We start from the raw sequence: 22,823 nt of genomic DNA on the forward strand, positions 1-22,823 counted from the left end.
GCTTCTTAACTGCAGAGGCAGACAGCCTGTCAGACTCTAAAACCCCAAATTGTTGATGATGTAAATAAATGACAAGCAAATGCATTCTAGGCATCAACATTAGACATGAACAGACTCCAATTTTCTTGCTAAGAACTATAATCAACAGCTACACAAACATTTTGTAATTTTCATGTAATGGAGAATTCAACTACACTGCCTGGCCAAAAAAAAAGTCGCCACCTGGATTTAACTAAGCAAATAGGTACGAGCCTCCTATTGGATAATTACTGCATGGGCGATTATCTTTCAGCTGGCAACAAGTTATTTCACCCCAACTGGTGCAACGAGTTGCTTCTCATTTCTTAAACAACCATGTCAAAAGACGCATCCCGTGGTCGTGGAAAAGATGTTAGTCTGTTTGAGAAGGGTCAAATCATTGGCATGCATCAAGCAGAGAAAACATCTAAGGAGATTACAGAAACTACTAAAATTGGGTTAAGAACTGTCCAACGCATTATTAAAAACTAGAAGGACAGTGGGGACCCATCGTCTTCGAGGAAGAAATGTGGCCGGAAAAAAATCCTGATTGATCGTGATCAGCGATCACTTAAACGTTTGGTGAAATCAAATCAAAGAAAAACAACAGCAGAACTCAGGGCTATGTTTAATAGTGAAAGTAAGAGCATTTCCACACGCACAATGCGAAGGGAACTCAAGGGATTGGGACTGAACAGCTGTGTAGCCTTAAGAAAACCACTAATCAGTGAGGCTAACCGGAAAAAAGGCTTCAATTTGCTAGGGAGCATAAAGATTGGACTCTGGAGCAATGGAAGAAGGTCATGTGGTCTGATGAGTCCAGATTTACCCTGTTCCAGAGTGATGGGCGCATCAGGGTAAGAAGAGAGGCAGATGAAGTGATGCACCCATCATGCCTAGTGCCTACTGTACAAGCCTGTGGGGGCAGTGCTATGATCTGGGGTTGCTGCAGTTGGTCAGGTCTAGGTTCAGCAACAGTATGTGCTCAAAGAATGACGTCAGCTGACTACCTGAATATACTGAATGACCAGGTTATTCCATCAATGGATTTTTTCTTCCCTGATGGCACGGGCATATTCCAAGATGACAATGCCAGGATTCATCGGGCTCAAATTGTGAAAGAGTGGTTCAGGGAGCATGAGACATCATTTTCACACATGGATTGGCCACCACAGAGTCCAGACCTTAACCCCATTGAGAATCTTTGGGATGTGCTGGAGAAGGCTTTGCGCAGCGGTCAGACTCTACCATCATCAATACAAGATCTTGGTGAGAAATTAATGCAACACTGAATGGAAATAAATCTTGTGACATTGCAGAAGCTTATCGAAACAATGCCACAGCAAATGCGTGCCGTAATCAAAGCTAAAGGCGGTCCAACGAAATATTAGAGTGTGTGACCTTTCTTTTTGGTGGCGACTTTTTTTTTTGGCCAGGCAGTGTATATGTTCACAATAAAACATTAGCTATTGACTATTAAAAGGTCCCATCCAGTCTAAAGGTAGATGTCCATGTGTTTTTGATTATAAAGCAGGTCTAGGTTCTATATTAATACTGTGAAAGTATCAAAGCCTCAGTCCACAGAGAAATGCACACAGCCTGTATTCAGAAACTGAGCCTTAAAACCAGCCGTCAGGACTTCTGGAACTTTGTGATGTCACAACAAAGCAGCCAATGCTCTCAGCCACGCCCCGCAAACCTGGACCCACCATCCAAGCTTGCAGGATTTGGTTTCTCTGAGTGTTTACCTGAAATCTGCCATATTTTCATGGGATGACTAAGAAAACAGTCAGCCAATCAGAGGAGAAGCTCAGAGCCTCTCTTCTGATTGGCTGAAGAGAGCTCTAGCAACCTGTTGTTACTAGAGCTCCAGAGAGAAGCCCAAGGGAGTAGATTTAAAACTACACTGAGATGTTTTTTTTGCTCTTAAAACCATAAATTTATCTTCTAATGGACATCAACACTTCAGATAAAACACTGGAGAAGTGTAAAGTATAGGAGCTTTAAATAACGTGGTGAAAATGTGCTCTCTCTCTGTCTGTCTGTCTGTCTGTCTCTCTCTCTCTCTCTCTCTCTCTCTATTTGTACAGCACCCACAAACTTCATGATCAGAAAAGACAAATAAATCTCACTTTCCTCAGTATGGCCCTTTAAGTCTGCAGCTGTGTAATCTGTTCTACACTGGCCAGTTCTAATCCGCAGCACCCTGACAGTGTACACCGTGGACTGTTATCTTCCTAGAATAATAATGCAAATATTTGGGCACATTGTGCATTTATTTACTGAATAATAGCCTTTAAATTCAATTCAAATTGAAGGTGAAGTAATGTATGAATACTAATCCCACCATCACCCAGTTTATGAAACATCCAGTCAGTTCTGGTTGGGTGAAGAAAACGACTTGGTCCACAGTGTTGTGGTTAATATTGGATTCACCTAGGTGAACCATGTCACAGCATGAAGTCAACTTCAGTTTCTACCACAGACACTTATCCAGTGGTGGTAAATTACACTTCGATTTCATTGTTCTCTGTAACAAACTACTGCAGTTAGCTCCTCATATGAACAAATAAATGGATGTATGAATACACTGTTGTGTTTTTTGTCTGTCCATTTACAAGGTGACTTTTTAAAGACCTTTTTAATTCCACTTTAAATGAAACTGAAGACCAAACTTGCAATGGAAATACTCGCAAAAAGTGGGAATATACTCTTTCCTATTAAACACATTGATATCAGTTCAAAGTGAACAGTAAGGTAAGATGACAATAATTGGTTGGAGTTTAAGAACATTGTCCAAATGTGTTTAATGTGAAAAGAAAATTGCTGTCCTACGAGCAACCAGGTTGTTTAGCAAGGTCTTTGTTTAACACATTGAATTGAGGCACTGATGCAGAACATACAATGTAAGGATAGCATTTCCCAACTGTGTTTTGTTTCGTGCCTAACCCTAGCCCATGGCCACCCTGACTTATATGACCAGTCCCTCACTGAATTATTCAGACACTTGGATAAACCAGACATCCTGCCATGTAAACCCACCAGCATCCAACAGCACAATCTATTAACCTCACACAAAATTAAACAGTTGACATATAATGTCTCAGTTAGCAATATTAATAGAGTCAACCACACCTCTGTATCTTCTAGTAACCATAACCTCTAACCTTCCACAGCTATAAATCTTATCTCATACAATAAGTTTTCAGTTTTGGCTTTTGCCACATTTCTGATTCATTATTTATTTTTTTGCCTTTAGTCCTGACATGGCACTGAGCTCCTCCACCTCCAGGCTGGATAATCAGAGCAGCTGTCAATGTGGGTTTAATGTAGGACTGACACAAAATGCACTTGGTTCTTTTTATGTAAACCCAAATTCATAAGGGAGCATGCTGCTGCAAACCAGAGCTGCCGACAGAAGAAACATGAGAGAAAGAGAGAAGTGAGGACAAAAGGCAGAGGGACTTCAATGGACGTCACCTCCAGCCAACAAACAACACACAGCTGGTCTGTTGGTTTATGAGACAGCTTCTTCAGAGTGCCATAAATCTCACCACCACTCCTTTTTAGGGCTTTTGTCTTGCTTCACTCAAAGCCACCAAAGCAGCCCTCTTCAAAGACAATAAATAGTCTTTAGCTGCAGTTTACTGGCATCAATCTGGCCTCCTCTCTTGGCACAGTTGGGACGGCCGACAAGAAATGCCAGCAAACAAGAGTGAGCTGACCGAGACTATTTGGTTTTTCTTGTCTAATTCAGCGGGGGCTGGCCAAACAAAACTATTTTAATTTGAATTAAGAAGCTTTTCAGTCTGACACTCGATTCAAACAAAGCCATTTACACTGAAATGTTGTGGTTTTCAACACAAACACACTTTAACCTTCTAATCTCTTTTTCACTCCTGTTGCAGTTACCACAGTGATGCACAGTGGAGCATTTTAAGTTGTAATATCTGAAAAATCTTATCTACTTAACTCAGTCTTCTGCCCAAAACCCCAGGGGGGAACTGGAACTTTCAAATCAGTCCTTTTTTGGTTGTTCCTTTATAATTTTTTGTTGATATGAAGTGAATGTTATTCCACCGAATATTTGTTGAAATTATTATAAAAAGATTTTTGGGACATTAAGTGCTGTGATTATAACAGTTGGTGAGATGGTTTTCACTAAATATACAGTCACTGATGAGGTGAATTGAGAGTACAACTGCTACAGATAGTGGGTGCAACTCTGATCTGTATAGAAAACAGTTTGAATACAAGTCAGCAATGATTTTTAGAATATCACAAAAACAGGATCCATGACTTCAAGCTCACACATTTGTCCTTAATAATGTTTCATGCCATTACTCTTGTCCTTTAAAAGTCTGTTATTTCACGGGTTCATTATAAGTGTCATTTTACTGTAAATGTAAAAGTCTGCTTGCAGCACCACTGATTGGTTCATGATTACAAAGAAAACCAAAATACCAATATTTATCAATCATTAAGTCTTGTCACGGGACCTACTGGTCTGTTATTTCAGTATAATGTGGACAAATTTGTGTAGTGTTTTAAAAAAAAAAACAAACAAAAAAAACTCACCTCTTACACTGCCTCTACTGTTATAGAGTCTCATAATAATAAAAAGGGTAGTCAATACATTTTTTTTAATACAAGTAAAATATATTAAAAAATAAAAAAGTTTTTTACTGGATGGAACCTTTAAAGGTTTCAGTTATTTCTCAAACCGAGTGCTAAATGTTAAACTCACTTATCTGAATTTACTCTATAGTCAAACTTTAGCTATAATGTTAACAGTTTTAACCAATCATCCCTGTTGCGTCTCATAACATCAGATTAAACTACAGGCCTCTGTGATGAAACCTTCACAGGTGACACATCCACTCAGTCAGTTCCCATAATCCAGCTGCTAAAAACAAGGTTTTCATGCTAACACCGCAGCCTGCTTTCCCTTCATGTCATCACCTACTCCACATTTCCTCCTCTCTGCTGTTTCTGGCCCCAGCGTGCAGAGGAAAACACTAAGATCAAACAAGTGGTCACATGAGAAATGAGAGTGGCGCTCTGTGTCAGTCCGGCGCTCAGCCACCGGGGTTGCTAGCCCGAGGAGAATCAAACACCTGGCATTTGTCACCCCACATCCCCTTTACAGCCGACCCTACCCCTGGTCCCTGTGTGGGAAAACTTAAAAGGCATTTACATACAGCGCAGACAAAAACACAGGTTCTGCTAGTGCTCAGTAATAACTCCCCTGCCTAAACACGCTGCCCCTGTAGAAAGATACACAAAGACTCACACTTTAGACAAGCATAGAGAATAGAAATGAAAACACTGTTGCGTAAAGGAAAGTGCTGGAAGCATGGGGATTTAGACCTTTCTTTGACAAACTTGCACCCTTTTTCTTTTTTCAAAAGCTAACAGGATTAAAGGGGAACTCTGTGCTATTCACTGCCACGTCTCCCCTTTCTCCTCAGGTGTTGTAAAACCATAAATCTTTCCTGTCTACTACTTGGCTTTAAAGCAGCCCTTCTTTATGGGGAGGTTCTCCACCAAATGTGTGTGGACCAGGCAACCCAGTTAAATGTCAGCCTATTCATGAAAAGTACCACTGTTGACATGAAGTTTTCCTAATCCTGCTTTTGAGCTGGAGGCAAGAGGTAATAGTCAGCAGCTCTTTACGCCCGTATTCAATAATTTTCCAATAAATACAATTCAAATGTACAAAAATCAGTCATTTGTTGTCAATAAAGCAACAAAACCACATCTTGTAAATGTATCTTGCTCCTGAATTCATCAGTTGTGTCCACTTCCTGTTTGGCCACCCAGACACATGCAGCTGAACTCCCACTAGGTTTATTGGTGCCCACCCCTTCTTGCAATTTCCCTGCCCAGCCCCCTGGCGTCCACCAGACCACCATTAAAGAAGATTCTCTCCCTGCAGGTCATTTGATTTTACAGCCCTTCAACACTGAGGAGGACTGACCACCCTTAAAGTCCTGCAAGAACTGGACACCTTTCCTCTACCGATCCCCCTCCAACTCTTTTCCCAGTAAAGTGGTCCAACATGGTCGACACTGCTGCTTCTTAAACCTTCATGATAACAAAAAACACAGTTTTCCTTGCTATCATCAGTCAAATCACTTTACTCTTAAGACAGACCAAGACCTCTTATTCTCTTAGTTTCAATGACAAGCAAATGTCCTACAAGTAAAAAAATGTGTTGCTTACATCTGATTTGGTGGATTGGTCCTCCATGTCAGAGTCATTGGGATCCACCAGTTCCTGGAACGGAGGAAGCTTTGACACCTTCCTGCGCTCAGCCTCGTCACCTTCTGGTCGCAATTTGCTTGTTCGCATTTGCGATCTATCCTTCAACAGTTTATTATCTGAATGTTGAGCATCTGAACCTGACATCTGCTTCCCCGATGAATCCACAAATCCCTTTTTACGTTTTTTGGCCACAAGATCGTCACCTTCAGGGTTGGACAGACGCTTGTTCAGCCCTGACCCATGGGTGAGCCCCTCAGTCCGATGCTCCTTGGACAAAGACTTGGGTTCCTTGAAGCCCATCTTAGGATTGATATCTCTAAGTGGCTGGTTCTCTTTGGGTTTCCTGGAAGGTTCTTTGGGGGCTTTGCCAGAGTCTCTGAAGGCACTTTTGGGCTCTTTCAAGTCCTTTGGGGTCTTGTCTTTATGGTCCTTGGAAGGTTTGTGGAGTTTGGAGAAGCTGCTGCTGTTGGTGCTGGTGGTTGTGGCGGTGGTGAGGAGAGTAGTTCCACTTCCTTTTGAGGCATCCTGTGGATTAAAGCCAACAAATGAATAAATTCCTGTACAATGTAGGAACACGTCCTGAAGAAGGAAGAACTAAGCAACAGTCATGATTTCCTGGTCTTGCACAAAAAAAAAAAACAAAAACAAAAAACAGCAAACCCAAGAAATTCTAACCAACGTTTAGGATGTTCAAGCAGAATTACACTGAAACATCTAACCTGAAACACCCCCCCCCGCCAAAAAAAAACCTTCAGGATTATGGCACAAGGAAAATGTAAATCTCACTTTAGGTCAATGGGCAAACATAATAGGGTAAGAGCATAATTAGCTGCTGAGAAACATAGTTGTCTAAGGATGGGCTTTTATCTCTGTGATAATAACTGATATAAAAGTGAAGTGCCAAAAATAAAATAATTCAAGCAGTGTTCAAATCTTACTGCATGTAAGATTTTACTGCAGGAAAAATGTCTCCTCTGATTATGTTGTCCTCTTGCTGTTTGTGTGGTGTTGGACTACATGTACAACTTCTAAAATGCTTAGTCCCAAACAAGTGAGCAAAAACTAGGCAGCTAGGTCAAAGGAAGATTAATCCTCTGCCGTTTACACAAGAGAAAACATGCATGCCACCCTGCAGTTTGGCATTACCATCTGTGAAAAGAGGTCCATTCTTAAGAGAAGCTCAAAAGGGTCTTCTTAGTCCCCATCTATAGGCTTAAACAGCAAACTCAGGGCTTCTTTTGAGCAGTGCTGTTCAGAGGGGTGAAGGGGCCTTTTCAACAGTCACACATGTGCAACCTTAAAAGTGGAGTGAAGGGCAATGTGGAGAGAGGAGGAAATGCATTCGTTCTAACAACGGGGGCCATTTGTCCCTGGGTCTCACCTCAAGCCCCCTTGTCAATATTTCATCAATGCAGTAAACCCATTAAAGCAGTCTAGACGACGGGGTGTGTTACAACTCTGCCCAACCACCACTAAAACCTTTCATTTTGTCTATCTGCTGGTGACCCTGGGACCTCAGGATATAAAGCTGCTGGCTCATTCTAACCTCCAGCGTGCTCCTCCACTGCAGTAAACCCATTTCCCTCCCTGGGCAGCCCAACATAAAACTGCTTTAGTGCTCTGGAACGGACACACAGAGCCTCTGCAGCCATCAACATTGTGGAGATCACTAAAATGGCACTTCTCAACAAACCTTTCAGCACCATGACACCGGCAGGTTAGCAGGTGACCGAAGTTGATGTAAATCTCTGAAGGGCCTACAATAATAATAGTTACGGCTGTCAATTTAATTAATTGCATGCATCAATTGCATATATCAATTTTCCATTCGAATTTAAACTGTCCACCTAATAATAATTTTACAAATATTTAAATTTTTTGGTTGAGTCTGTAAGATTACTGTAGTTTTCCCCGCAAATGTCGGGCCACACTGAGAGCAGCTGCTACATGGTGTTTCCTTTCTTTGCAATTTCTCAGCCACATAAACTGTGAGCCTTTCCTGTCAGAAAGAGGAGGTCTTTACGTTTTCAGCACAAGATCACCTGCTGATCTGAACTGTCTTCATCAGACATTTGGGGCTGAGGCACAGGAGCGTCTGAACAATCTCCTCTTTGGAATAAGTGAATACATCGTTTCACTGTAACAAAAGAGCCGTGCCACAGTGTCCCAGTGTCAGGGATAGTGTACACAGAGTGTGATTAATCTGTGCTGATTTTTTTAAGGTAATTATTTTTTTATAATTAATCAATTTAAATTTAGGCATTTTGACAATCCTAATAATAATACATAAGTAACACTAATTAGAACTGAAATTATAAATACAAACAGCTACTGAATTGTGACTTCTACGAATGTATTCTACAAGAGAAGTGAATTATGTAATGTAACATGTATAATATATTTTATTCTGATTATTACCAGTACTGTGGCCTAGAATTATCTACTATTATATCGCACAACTTATTTTAGTAGTTTTCAGCAGTATATAACAATAATTCCTAATCATATATAATGAAATGTCTTTTTTTCTGTTATTATTTTATTATTATTCCATCTGATTTTACATTAAAGTTTTTAACATGTTTTTTATGTTAATGTTATTTCTTGTATGAAAAGTGCTATACAAAAAAAGTTTATTATTATTAATTTATTAAAATAATGTGACCTGGACCCAGATATATGTCATAAAATGAAACCAATAACCAATAAAAAATGATAAGTGAATTTATTACTATTAATTATTATTATTATTCATAATAATAATATTATTGCTATTGCTATTATTATGATTATGATTATTATTACGTTTTTGCTAAATTGACACTTTGCTGCTAAAGTCCAGTATCTCATCAGCATGGGAGTGACAGTATTGACCACAGCTCTGACTGAAACAATCCTACTCTAGTTTAGAAATGTATTACCTCTCCTCACAATCTGCAACCAAGTACAAAAACCTTTATTACAAACATCACTGCAACATATTTAAGAGTTTTATAAAACATTTTTACAGCATTTTTTGAGGAAACTGATATAAATTAATGTTTTATTTTATATTACATATTTTGACACTATAATATAGCATTCTTTTCTATCTCTTTCTATTGATACATTTCACACTATATCAATATTGTATCATGTATATATTATATTATATATATATATATATTGTAACACTGCTATGTAATTTATTTATACATATATAAATATTATCATACATATTTATTATAATTAATAATTATGTAATGTATGATGTATAGTCTGAATGACAATACTACCTAATTCACTGCTGAACTAAATGTTTTTGTACATTGACATTTACATATACATGGGCTCAGTTCATATACATGTAGTCTGAGGTATTTCAGTGTATATTATACAGTTTTTGAATGTCATTTTCCTCATCAATTCAGTTTCATTTTATTTAATGCATTTTATTCATATCTACCCCATGTGCTGCTATAATGTGGATCTCACCCCTGAGCATCAATAAAGTTTTACCTGAACCTCTCACAGTTTTTATTTTGTTTTTCAGGAACTATAATAATTAGACTTTGATAAATAATTAGGTAAAATTATAGTATTTAAAACTTTTGCCAAATATTTCTGATTTATTACAAAATATCAATATCAAATGTTCCCAGGGCGATCACTTTTAACGTGATGGAGGGGGAAGGGGAGAGGGGTGGGGCCGGAGGGGAGGTTGAATGACACAGAATGTATGTGACCTCCTGCTCCACAAGTAATTCATCACACACACTGTGTTTAGACTGGAAACTGTTTCCATGTGAAATGGGCCTCTTCTGACCCAGCTCTTAAATGACACCATTTAAAGGGACTAAAAATAACACAAAATGGAAACAACATGCCATTTTATTGACAGACATGATTTCGTGTTGCAGAAGGTAATGTCTGAAATCTCACATGTAGCTTTGAGGCTCATCATCTTTCTCCCACTTTCTTCTTCACTAATTCTAATTAACTAATGATTATTGTCCAAAACCTTGATGCATATGAGACTTTAGAAGGACATTGGAGAAAAAGAGGGGCATCTTCACAACCACAGGTTGACAGAGATTCATGGCACTTCTGTGAGTCAGTGGAGTAAGTGCTTATGACTGTGCGGCAGCCAAGATATGGTTTGCTTAAGCCAAAGTTAGATGCCTTTGAAATCCCAGAGTTTAAATATGTTGGACATCTTTGAACCTGCCAAGTATGTGGGGGATTAGGGCCTGGAGACTTTGAAGGGGCTTCAGTTTCAGAGCTGGGTGGGGCTCGAGAGTGGAGGCAGAAGAGAAGGTTGTTTTCCTCCAGGCTGGACCTGGAAGCAACACTGACCTTTGACCCGAGGAAGCTTTTGCTCTTCTTTGGGTCGGAGAATGTGGACGTCAGCGAGCTGTTGGGAAGCGTGGGCAGCTTCAGGTGCTGGCCGAACAGGGAGGTCGAGCCTTCCTGCATCACCATCACCTGCCAGAGAGACAGCGACAAACCAACATCATCAGAGGCTTGTTTGCTCAAAATGACTTCTGTTCAGTTTCCAGTTTCAAAGTTCAAAAGAAGAGCTACTGACTGAATGTGTCTGTAGCACCAGGTATCAAACCTCTAAGGCTGGCACTGTTCCTAATCCTGTTTACTTATTCTCTGGCCATTTATTGATGATACTTTGATAGGAAATGATCTAATCCCAGTTACATGAATGCAACTTATATGAAAAACTGTGTGTGAAAACTTATATCAGCCCATTTTATAACCTGATACTGAGCTAAATCTTTTGTATCTACAAAAACAACATGTCATCTGCATATAAAGCCATTTTGTGATTTTGTGAGTATTAATGGTATGTTAATGGAGTCAAGGTGTGGTTAGCTTAGCTGAACATAAGTATTGGTAGCAAACTGTCCTATTACATTTCTAACAAACAAATAACATGTTAATTAGTAAGCTTAAGGTAGGGATGTTAGCATGTTTTTTTTATTTTGGACAGAGACAGGCTAGCTATTTTCTCCTGCTTCCAGTCTTACTGTTAAGCTAGGCTAACCCTGTACTGACTAGGAGAGAAAATGAAAGTATTTCTCAAAATGTTGAATTATTTCTTTAGAACACATAAACTCATAAGTTGACCAGTGGTCGTATGCCTAAGCATTGACTAGTGGCCAGAAGAAGACTTTCGTATTTAATTATGTCATAATTACTGGATGAATTCTTGAGACCAAAAATGTGTTTAATGATGTCATAGTGACATTTGACATTTGAACACCAAAATCTAATCAATTCATCCACAAGTCAAAGTCAATGTTACCAAATATGACATCAGAGCTGCTTTAGTGCTGAGGAGAAAACCACTGGCACCATTACATGAACAGAAATCTGAAGGCAGATTTTGGGGCATCTTTAGATGAGGCAGCCACGCTTCCAAATGCATGTTGGAAATCTTACTTTTGAGTCTTCTGAACTTCGTTTATGAGGATCCCGCTGCTGTGAAACAAACGACAAAAGAGACAGATATTTATCATCTACAGCTTATTTCTATAAATCTGCTACAAATAAATTTAGCACAGCTAAATAGTTATTTATTATTGTCCAAGTTTGAAGAATAGTTTGTGGTTCAGTAACTTCTACAGCACAATCTACCACGAGCAGAGACCTCTCAGTGGTGACTCTCCAGCAGACAATGGAGAATCTGAGTTTTGATATGGTCTATATCAGCACTTGAGCCCTTTTAGAGAATGAAGAAGGGGGTGCAGGGCAAAGTAAATAGAGAGCACTTAGCTCCAGTCATAAAACCTACAGACTACAGGGGTCTCTGGCCAGGGGCCAACTAACTGACTGCACCGACACTGAGGAAACAACTGAAGGTGTGACGCAAGTTTATCACTGTAACTGTAACAAGTACAGAGAGTTTTAATGACGAGATCAGCTGATCCATGTGCTGCTTAATGTATTCTGCACTGTACAGGTTTCATACAACTAAAGTGAGAGAATCACTTTATACTGCAGACTCATTTCAAGTAGCTTGTTCTGAGCAGGAGAACAGAGTGGTGGTCAGGTTACACCTTCTCTACTGTAACAAAATAATGACAGCTGCTGCGTCTCAGACACAAACACAGTTTTCTCTTTGGAAACAGACCGAAAAAATGTGATTGTGCCATTAATACACTGGCAGTGAGCATATCTTTAAAAAATTAATCATCAATTAAAGGATGAGTCTGGTGATTTTTGTTGAAATAACAAATCAACAATGAATATTTCCTGTTTACACATTTTGTGTGTATCCAAAGCCTGATGTATCTCATTCCTCTGTGCTGCTGAGCTCCAAATACTATTAAAAACATATCAGTGAGCCGGTGTTGCACTATTGTGACTCAATGCCACCTACAACGTCCTGCTGCCAGAAATACTCACTACTCCACAGCTGAAAATAATCCCCAACAAGTGCACCATTTCCCTCTGTTTGAGTCACAACCAGCAGATGAAAGAAACTATGTGAAGTGTTTTTAAAGTTTTATGTCGTCAGTAGGAACCAATGAACTTGGAGCTGGTGCTACTGAGTAGAGAAGACAGGAAAAGGAGAGCAATAAATGTACACATCGCTGGTTTTGGTCTTTGCCAATGAGAGAAAAACATAAAACTACATGAATGACTTTTCCTTTGAACTCAGTGACCATTGGTTAGTTTAAGGCAGCAGATCTGATGAGGAACAGTGAACTGGCTGTGTAAAACTATATGAAGGTGCAGAAGTATGTCTCTGGAAATACAGCACTGAACAGCACTGAACTCCATTAAGATTAAAGTTTTTCCCACAGTAGTAAATGTCTGTGTTGCATTAAGAGATGTCACTCAACCCCCCCCCCCCCCCCCCCCGCCCCCCCCCCCCCCCCACACACACACACACACACACACACACACACACACACACACACACACACTCCTACCCCTCCAGCTTTCAGTAGCTTCCTACGAAACTCCTCCGTCGGGTTGTTGAAGGTGAGCTTCTCACAGCGCAGATGATTGACAGGCGGGTGGCCCTCCAGGTGGAGGAACAAGTCGTAGTCAAAACGAACTTTCTTCGGTTCTTCCTGAGGAAAAGTGGTGATCCGCACAGAGAGGGAGAGAGGAGAGCAGTCAATTTCAGTCTGCTGTCAGGACAGCAGAAGTGTGTCAAGAAGCTGCATGTTGTCCCACACAGCTGAACTGATTTCTGACAGAGTCACTTCAATATAATATAAAGATCCCTCAGGTTAAAATGTTTTAAGGAAACATTTTTAAACAACTTCTGACAAAGTTGCAGTAAATGTTGTCACATATTCATGTATTTTCATTTCTGCACATTTAAGTTATTCAGAACTAGAGACAAGACCAAGCCCTTACTAGTCTGACTTATGTTTTAAAACCACAAATCATAAAAAAATACTAAATTACTTTTCCAAGATTGGGGCCTATTCACAATTTTATTGTTTTTTTTTTCTACAAAATGCAACAAAACTAAAACGGGATTTAATTTTTTTAGGAGTCCATGTGGAAGACCTGAACCACCTCTGAGGCTGTCAGTGTTCTCTTTTCAGAAAAACAGACTACGGTCTGTTAGTACCTGCTGCTTGAAAAAAGTGGAGAAGAGATCTGTGATCAGTTTCAGCACAGAGAGTGGAAAAGTCCAATTCATCTCCTGCTGTTTGTGTCTGCTGATGAAACTTAGCCTGGCATCTGCAGACAGCTACTGAGTACGGTTAGCCACCCAGCAGGTAGAGATAAATGTGTCGTCAGCAAACACAGCTTTCAGATTCCTTTTCCTGTCTGTTCCTGTCAGATGTGATGGCCAGAGACAGGTGATCACCTACAGACAGAAAGGGGCACTTGGAGTCACCACAGGCCCCTACCTGTGACACCTCACAATTAGGTGGCAGCTAATGTTGCCAACTATTATCCATGTTACTTTTACATAAGAAATAAACTTTGTGTGAACTTTAAAAAAAAAAAAAAAAAAAACCCCTCAATTTTACACATCCTGTGGAAAAAAAAAAGAATAAATTGAAGTAAGTCAATATATATCTCAGCTCTTCAACAGCCAGAGCTATTACTGGAATACTGTCCATGGTATAAAAATTACAGCAACATCTATGACTGTTAACTAATTTATATAATCTCACAAAACATATTATCATATTGCTGTTCCATAGTCAACGGTCACTCTCACATCTGTTCCACAAATATGGCATCAAACAGAGCTACTGTTAACACTGGAGAAGGCGACAATGACTGAATCATCAGGGTTAGAACAGTATTTTAGAAAACTGTCTCACTATGCAAGATAAAGTGGAAATCCAAATGCTGCAGAATCCAATGCAAACACAGCAGCGTTTCCCACAGCGTTGTTGAGAAGTTATTTGTGTTAGTGAGTGGTGCAGCAAGTGACAATGTGCATGCAGAGACTCATGCAGTGTAGAGGCGGGGGGTGTAACCAAGGGTACTCTCTGTAGCTACAATTTCCTTAAACACCTCACATGCAGGTAGATGCTAGCTAGGCTAGCCTCTAGTCCCCATTCAGTTACTGCAGCACAGCAGCTCAGACAACTGTGTTGCCAAAAATTAGCTCATGTCATTAGGGACATGTCACAGGAGGAGTATCAGTGAGCCAGTGTCACTACAAGCCAGAGATAAAGATTCACCTGATGCTGCACTGTCACTAAAACCTTTATTTCACAGCCTCTGAAGCACATAAAAACCTTATAACCTTAAAAAGTTGAAGTCAACTGAGAATGTTGATAAATTTACTTCTTTTTCCCACCATATACAATTTCCAAGGCAAAGCCACTGATTTACAATAAAAGTCAAATGTTTAAGCTCTCAAAGAGTTTTTATTTCATGTTTCTATCTATTGCAGACACTGAGAAATATAGGTTTTAGTGAACATCAAATTTTTCAGAAAACTCAGGTTTTAGGAGGCTGTTTTCAAACAGTGCTGAGGATTCAGAAGGATTTTTTAGAGGATGCCTCAGGTCAGAGTGGGTTAAAGAAACAGAAAATGAATCCAGTGTTAAATATGTAAAACACGGAGGTTTCTGGTGAGAGAAGTACCTTGTTTTTGAAGTAAACTTCAATAGGCAAGATGAAGCCTGCGTATCCAGATTCCTCCACTTTGTAAGGTGGATCCTTGCACACTGAAAAGAAAGAGGTTTGCTATTAAAGAGAGGTCGTTGACCCTCAACACAAGGTTAGAAAAACAGAAAGACTGTTTAAATTCATTTAGTTCTGTAAAATGCAAAGCATTTGTGTGTGCTGTGTGTGCTGTGTGTGTGTGTGTGTGTATACACTTGTACTTGCTACATAGTAAGGACCAAAAAAAGTATTTTACTAACAGAGTGAGGACATTTTGGCCGGTCCTCACGTTTTGAGAGGGGGGGGGTGCTCTGATTAACACCAACAGTCTGAAACATTATTATAATCATCACATAATCACATGATTTGAGACACAAAAAACCAGTTTAACTGTTTTTCTGTGCTTCAGTCTGTGTGTCACTGAATTTACTGATTGACTAAACCTGCAGCTCTTTCTCATGAGATCTCATTAACACCCATCTCCACTGCCTGCACTCATGTATCAATACAAAAAATGTGGTTTAAATTAGAAGCAGGGCCTTTAAAGCTCACGAATCCACCCAGCTGATGACAAGGTGAAGACTTCCTCCCTCGCCCTCATGGGCTTTTAGAGACAAACAAGCTCTACCAGAGCTCAGGTGTTCCTCCCTGGAGGTGTGTGTTTGTCAGCCCAGTCCCTGAGCACCAATTAAGTCCACATATGTAGAGACCTGAATGTGTTTACTGGAGGAACAGATGGAAGCTTTGGTTCATTTCTAGATGTTACTTTAGTAGAAACCTGGAACAACACAGATACATCAGTTATCACAATGAATGTAGCTGTGGTCCATTATTCTCATGGTGGACTGCATAGATGGATGGTTTTGTAAAATGTCATCAGTCTGTAGCAAAAGTGAAAATGGTTCAGGTGTCTCTGACAATTTCCAAAAAAGTAGAAAATTGTTTAGATTCACAAAATGTGCTGCTTTACAACAGAGGATGAGGGCTCAGTTTGTTAGACTGGTCTGACATCCTACCATCCATCACAGATTACAAACACTTCTGTGTCTGATGCCACACTTGTAATACAACATGATAAAAATGTTTGTGTATTTGGATCCAAACAAGAATTTCACACATTGTGACATCACATTTCAACTCACATCTACAATGGTAAATGGACCAGTCATGAATAACATTCACCATAACACACAAACATTCATACAGCTCTTGCCAACACTGTGCCAGCCACTGCCAGTTACAAGCTAACAAACAACTTAAACAAATAAAAGATGCTAACTACACTAACCATTCTGATCCGTCTGCTAGTCTCTGATTCTGGTCTCAACAGACTCCTCATCTGAGTCTGGGTCTGACTGAGGCTCCAACATGAGGCTGAGTCTCTATGATGTTTCCTCCTCTAACCATCTTCATCCTCTCTGCTCTTTCTCCTGGACACCTGGAGCCAGCAGGTGGTGGGAGGGGCCAAGGCCTGATCCAGGTGTCTCAATCAGGAAGTCAGAGCAGATGAGCTTCAGACGAGTTTTATATTTTTTCATTTTTTATGTGAGAAAACCATGACAAATAAAACATGTCTTAGGGGAACTTTAATGTACTGAGCAAACTTGTATGTGAAAGACCATGAGATGCAGTTGAAAACTCTGGTAAAAAGCTATTAAGTAGCTTTTTGAAAAAAAAAATTTTGGTACCTATTACAGATTATTATTCATTATTATTCAATTATCATAATTACAATCATTACAACTGTTTATAGCTGAAAGGCATAGTTTGATTAACTATCACTTACTTTGACTGTTAATCATTATTTAAATAATTGTTGTGTCAGCTCTAATATTTGAACACTGTCACGATATTTTTATCATTATACTATTATCATGTTTTCTACAAAAAAAAAAAAAAAAAACTGTATGAAAAGAAAGAGTACATACAAAATCAACAAAAAACTGTTTGTAATCAGGAATCTGACCAAGCGTTTGGTGCCATGACAAGTTCTCAGAAGGATGTGGCCTCCATTTTTAAAGATACAGTCCACCAGTGTAGCAGGACTAGAGAGAAAAACACAAAGTAAAAGCATCATGGCTTCATCAGCACACTACTGACTCCCAGTGATGAAGGAGACCATGGAAACATCTTGAGTCATCCTCAGCACTAACCAGGCTTTGGCATCAGTCTAGTCTCCTGTTTTATCTTGGAGCTCCGCCCCTTCAGGGAGTAGCGGTGATTGATGGCTCTGCTGACGACGCCAAGGTCGACCTCACTGCTGGAGCCAAGCCATCCAAAACCGAGAGCCACTGAGCAAATATTATGGGTTAGAGTTAATTGTGCGAGTGGGTCAGGTTCAATTACAGGCAGCTAAAAGAGCCCATTCACCAGCTCACCTTCACAAACCAAGGTGGAGACGGAGATGAGCCGAACCGCCCCGAGATGGAAAGAAAAATTCACACTCAACCACAAACTCTGTGCACGTGTGGGTATATTTTTCTTATTGGTGTGGATGACTGTGTAGACGTGATGTCATGCTGAGATATTTTCAGTGTAGCTACAGTTCAGACAGAGACCAACACTGGATTTCTGAGGCCACAATCATATGAGCTACGGTTAGTCAGACTGTGTGTGACGCTCAGTGAGTGAGTTTCAGACGTAGTTTCCCTTGTTATTTTTTCAGTGTCTTTGTGTAACTTCACCACTTATTTGGTCACCGATGCACAGTCTGTAAAACAAATCTTTTCTACAAAGTTGAAAAGTTTGACAGAATGATGGTCACTTAAAAACAACCAATTTCAGTCAGTCACCCTGGGCTCTGAGAAATGTCCAACTATATACTGAGAAAATAAGTGGTAGTTCAATTAATAAAATAATGGCTTTACTGTTCACACTGAAAAACACACCTCATTTTATTTTAGTTGATTTTAGTGTCCCAGTTCACAAATTAAAGACACTGAAATCTATGATATCATGTCAGGGCTTCGGTTTTACAGCAGAGATGATCCACCTCATCAGACATGCACATCACCTCAGGTTCTGGGAAACTGGGACATTTTTATTATTTTATTACATATTTTCCAATGTTTGACCAGACAAAAAGATATTAACTCTGTGGTGGTGCTATGGTAATAAAACACTTTTATAAAATAAAATGAACCTAGCAGGGATTTTGAAAAATTGTTTTGGCCTATCAGATGTGAAACTACACTGATCTTCAGAATACATGTGGTTTAACACCTCTGTAAATAAGCCTGAGTTTCTTTTTAACAACAGCAGCAAAACCCTGGACAGAAGAGTTTGATAGAGCACCAGTCGAGACGAGAGGAAAACCCTGAAGAAAACCCCTTCATGAGGACACGAGATGAAGTGAGTAAATGTGAAGGAGAAGTCAGGGGAGCATCTTGGTCGGGGCTCAGTAGTTCAGGTTGAAAAGGTTACCATTATCTGAAGGAGCGTCTGAGAGGCAGAGATGCACAATGCAGCCACTGACCTGTAACAGAACATTTGCCAGTGGCCACAGAAGCTTTCAAAGAGCGACAGGGCCGTGTCGTTTTTTAACACGGCCTGGCTTTAAACTGAGATGCCAATCACAGAACAATGCCAGTCACTATGTATTTGCCCTTTCTACACAGACTGGTTTGTAATGAGGCCGGGCCAGACGGCTGGACAATAAAACAAAAGACAAGACAAGAAATAAGAAATTCTTGAGTGAGGCTTGTGGTTGAATATGAGCTCCTTCTGCTCGCTGATTTACTGTTAATCCCTCTTCATCCTAATGAAGCTATTCATCTCAACTTCACTTGTCCAATAAAAGGCCAGGCATGAGGACAGCAGGGGTCAACACATGAGACAAACATATCCTGCTCACAATTTTTAATCACCACATTTAAGGGATCCTATAACAACCACAACCATCCAGGCGAGAGCACGTGTAGTTAGAAAGTATCAGACACTTCCTGTCACCTCTCTGATTAAATCATCAGCTCCACCAGAGGAATGCACTAATCAATATTTTTATATTAACAGTGGAGGTAATGATTGTGTATAATGTGAACGAGTGCTTTCTGAAGCGCCCATAAATCAAATGTATGATTATTATTAATAGTAGATCGACATGGCATCACTAGTGTATGGAAATATTTAGTATTTGACGCGGATGATCAGGGACAAGTTATAGATGACCAGGAGCCAGAGACTGACCTCAGATCTGTACAGAACTCAGACTGAGAGAGTCTCAGTTGTTCACTTTATACTAACAACATGTTGTCAGCATGTTCATGTCCTGAATGAACTGTGACACTGACATCTGTTGTACCAACACTACACACACAACATTCGCAGAGGCTAATGTTAGCTTGTTTAGGCTAACATTGTGACAGCTCATAAGTGAGCTGAGAGCTAACAACTGTATTACAGTCATCACTGTTCAGTCTGTTAAAATATAACACTGACTTTATGAATGAATATTTTCACACCATGGGTCTGTCACCATGTTAGTCACTTTAAACTACTGCTGCACACTGACTGTATAGAGGGGTGTGCATGTGTGTTTGCACACTGTGTGCAGCAGCTTGTTTTCTGTTTTTTGCTGTGGTATCAAATTAAGTGCCGACAACCAGATTTCTGGTAGCATCCCTACATCCCTATTTGAAGAGGGTTTGGAATTAAAAGATCATATGAGCAGCGACAGGTTGCACTCAAAAGTAGAAGCACTTGAAATCTCTTCCACAGTTTACAACAGAGCCATAATCTGCAACCCCAGTTGTAAAGCCTTCGTAGCCCGAGAAGTCTTCTGCATTAACACAATGTGTGTTGCTAGCTTCATTTACCTGAGGTGTGCTTATGAAAAGAAAAATGCCAAGTGGCACGATATAACATCACTAAAGATATGGTCCCCGGTGCAACAGTGGAACAAGAAGGCTTGAAAAAGCTGCTAAAAACCATTGACCCAAGACGCCAGTTTCTCAGCACTGGCAGACATGTAGACTGAGGTCAGACAGAACCAGGCTGCCTGATTCATTTCACACTGAGAACCAACACACGGTCAAGCAGGGCCTGCAGCCATATACGAGCTTGACAGCGTATTTAATTGATGGCTACGCGTCTCAAAATCAGCTATTTTCATCATGATCACACTGGAGAGCATATCACTGAAGCCCTGCAGGATGCCCTTACAAACTGGAAGCTTGATGAAAAGGGACCTGTTGCTATAACAACCGACAACAGGAGCAACTCTGTCAAAGCAGTGGACCTGAGGAAGTGGCTGAGGATGCAGTGCTTTGGTCACTGACTCCATCCAGTGAGTGCAATGTTTAAAGAACTGATTGCCAGGCCGATCATTGTCAGTAAAACGATGGCTGGTGATAAGAACCACTTACAACAGAATGTCTGAGGAGCTTAAGAAAATCTATTTGAAATCTTAAAGCTAAATGGAGAAGCATCAGTAATGGAGCACCGCTGCCACAATGGAAATTTCCTCATCAAAGATATCAGGGATGCATTCAAGTGCAACAGAGACTGTTAATGCACACATTTAAATATAAAGCACATTTTTCACACATTCAGCTTGAGGTTTAAACATGTGGTTGATTAATCACACACATCCCTGTTAAACATCCCTGTCTGCCTCTTTAAAGGTCCATACAGTCTAAAGGTAGATGATCATGTGTTTTTTGATTATAAAGCAAGTCTAGGTTCTATATCAATACTGAGAAAGTATCAAAGAGAGGCTCAGATCCTCTCCTCTGATTGGCTGACTGACCTGTTGTTACTAGAGCTCTAGAGAGGAGCCTGAGAGAGGAGATATAAAACTACACTGAGATGGTTTTTGGTTTTCTTAAAATCACTAATATATCTTCTGATGGAGATCAACACTTCAGATAAAACACAGGAGAAGTGTAAAATATGGGACATTTAAATAAAAAAAGAAAAGAAAAAGAAAAAGTTTTGAAGGCATTTTTCAATTTTGTATTACAGACAGACTACATCCTCTTACATCTTTTAATTATACATTATACAATTATACAACTGCTGTATAATGGTTATAAATTATTGAGCCATAACAACACTCTGTATAGTTGTGACTTACCTCCAGAGACACATGAAAGTACTAGAGGCGACTGTTAACCTGAGTCAACCTGGTATACATAAGCAGACAGCCATTAAAGCTTACTCTGACTCTGACAGGACATCACATGGGTGACGACAGCATCACCAGGGCCATTTCTCTGTGGACAAGAGTTGTCAGCAGCTTCTCCTCCAGCTGGAGGAGAAGAGGAGAGCTGGATAAAGTCCAGGTTCAGCTGGGCCTGCCTGCGTCTGCCAGTTCAGCAGCTCATCACACAGTCAGCTACATGCTGGGGATCAAGCCAGCAAATGATCGAGAGGTTCCTGGAGCAGGAGGACGTGCTTACCAGAGTCATGTCCGTAGCAAAAAGTCCAGACATCTTGTTCCTGGAGATGGTCCAGACAGCTCTGAAACCCCTTCAGGACTTCACCGATGCTCTGTCAGATGAGTATCTCACCCTCTTATAAGACCTGTGCTCCATCTTTTCAACACAGGTCTCCTGGCACATGAAGATGGCAACAGTGAGCTGTGAAACACAATCAACACCTGCACTGTGAACCACCTCCACCTCAAATACACTGACCCAGCCACTAATGACATGGTCTCACCTGTGGATCCATGGTTCAGGGCCAAATGCATCCCAGGTGAAAAGACTGATGCATTGCAGCACCAAGCTATCCAGTGTGTGTCCACTGTGGCCCAGCCAGTAGACCTTTAAAACTACCCTCAGTCAGTTAGTGTAGAGTGATACACATCCTCTCAAATGGTGGAAGGAACAGGGACTTGTCTTTCCAGCACTGAGCCAAACAAACAAAGAAGTATCTTTTGGTACCAGCCAACAGTTTCCGTCGCAGAAGGGTTTAACATTCTAACCTTCAGCAGGACGTCCCTGAAGCCTGAGGCTGTTGATGAGACAGTTTTCCTGTTTGCACAAACTCTGTATGAGATGTACAGGGCTACAAAGGAGGCAGCCCTCTGTCTGGTCCAGAACTGTTTCCTCCAGAAGAAAACCTATATACTTTGTCAGAGCAAGTCGGCCTGTTGTTTACATCTTCTGTGTTATTTGCACAGGTGTGTATTTTATTAAGCAGGAGAAGAAAACCTGGAGCAGAGCACTCTCAGAGATGGGCATGTTTTTACTTTAGGTTTATTTTCATTTACATGTTTTGCATCTGATCACAGTCTTGTCTTGTGATGTCTTACATGTGGCTTTGACTTATAACTGCATGACTACATCCAGCACAGCTACAGACCAGCTGACTGCACAGTCCCATACATTCTGCCTCTGTGTGAGGGAAAATAACAGTAGTGTGTGTTGCTCTCCAAAGAAGACAGCAGGCAGACAAACAAAAACAAATCACAGTCATATAAGATTTTATTTGCTGTCTAACAAACA

At 40.3% G+C, this 22,823-nt stretch overlaps 1 protein-coding gene across 6 annotated transcripts in view; it reads right to left on the reverse strand.

Annotated features, from left to right (window-relative positions):
* The window catches only part of mllt3 (MLLT3 super elongation complex subunit), a 55,698-nt gene that overhangs the window by 15,331 nt on the left and 17,544 nt on the right, over positions 1-22,823 (reverse strand). For 4 of the 6 annotated variants that reach the window (XM_071478249.1, XM_071478247.1, XM_071478246.1 and 1 more), the window contains exons 3-7: positions 15,355-15,437; positions 13,215-13,358; positions 11,719-11,757; positions 10,621-10,749; positions 6,244-6,810 (exon numbers count right to left, since the gene is read on the reverse strand). In XM_071478249.1, the coding sequence (XP_071334350.1) occupies positions 6,244-6,810; positions 10,621-10,749; positions 11,719-11,757; positions 13,215-13,358; positions 15,355-15,437 (962 nt within the window). Of the gene's footprint in view, positions 1-6,243; positions 6,811-10,620; positions 10,750-11,718; positions 11,758-13,214; positions 13,359-13,870; positions 14,114-15,354; positions 15,438-22,823 lie in introns of all 6 variants that reach the window. The other 2 variants (XM_071478252.1, XM_071478250.1) reach the window with 2 other exon arrangements.

This window comes from Trachinotus anak, unplaced genomic scaffold (genome assembly GCF_046630095.1).
Source record: "Trachinotus anak isolate AG129_WGS33_773 ecotype Australia unplaced genomic scaffold, CSIRO_AGI_Tana_v1 ptg000005l, whole genome shotgun sequence".
NCBI classification, from domain to species: domain Eukaryota; kingdom Metazoa; phylum Chordata; class Actinopteri; order Carangiformes; family Carangidae; genus Trachinotus; species Trachinotus anak.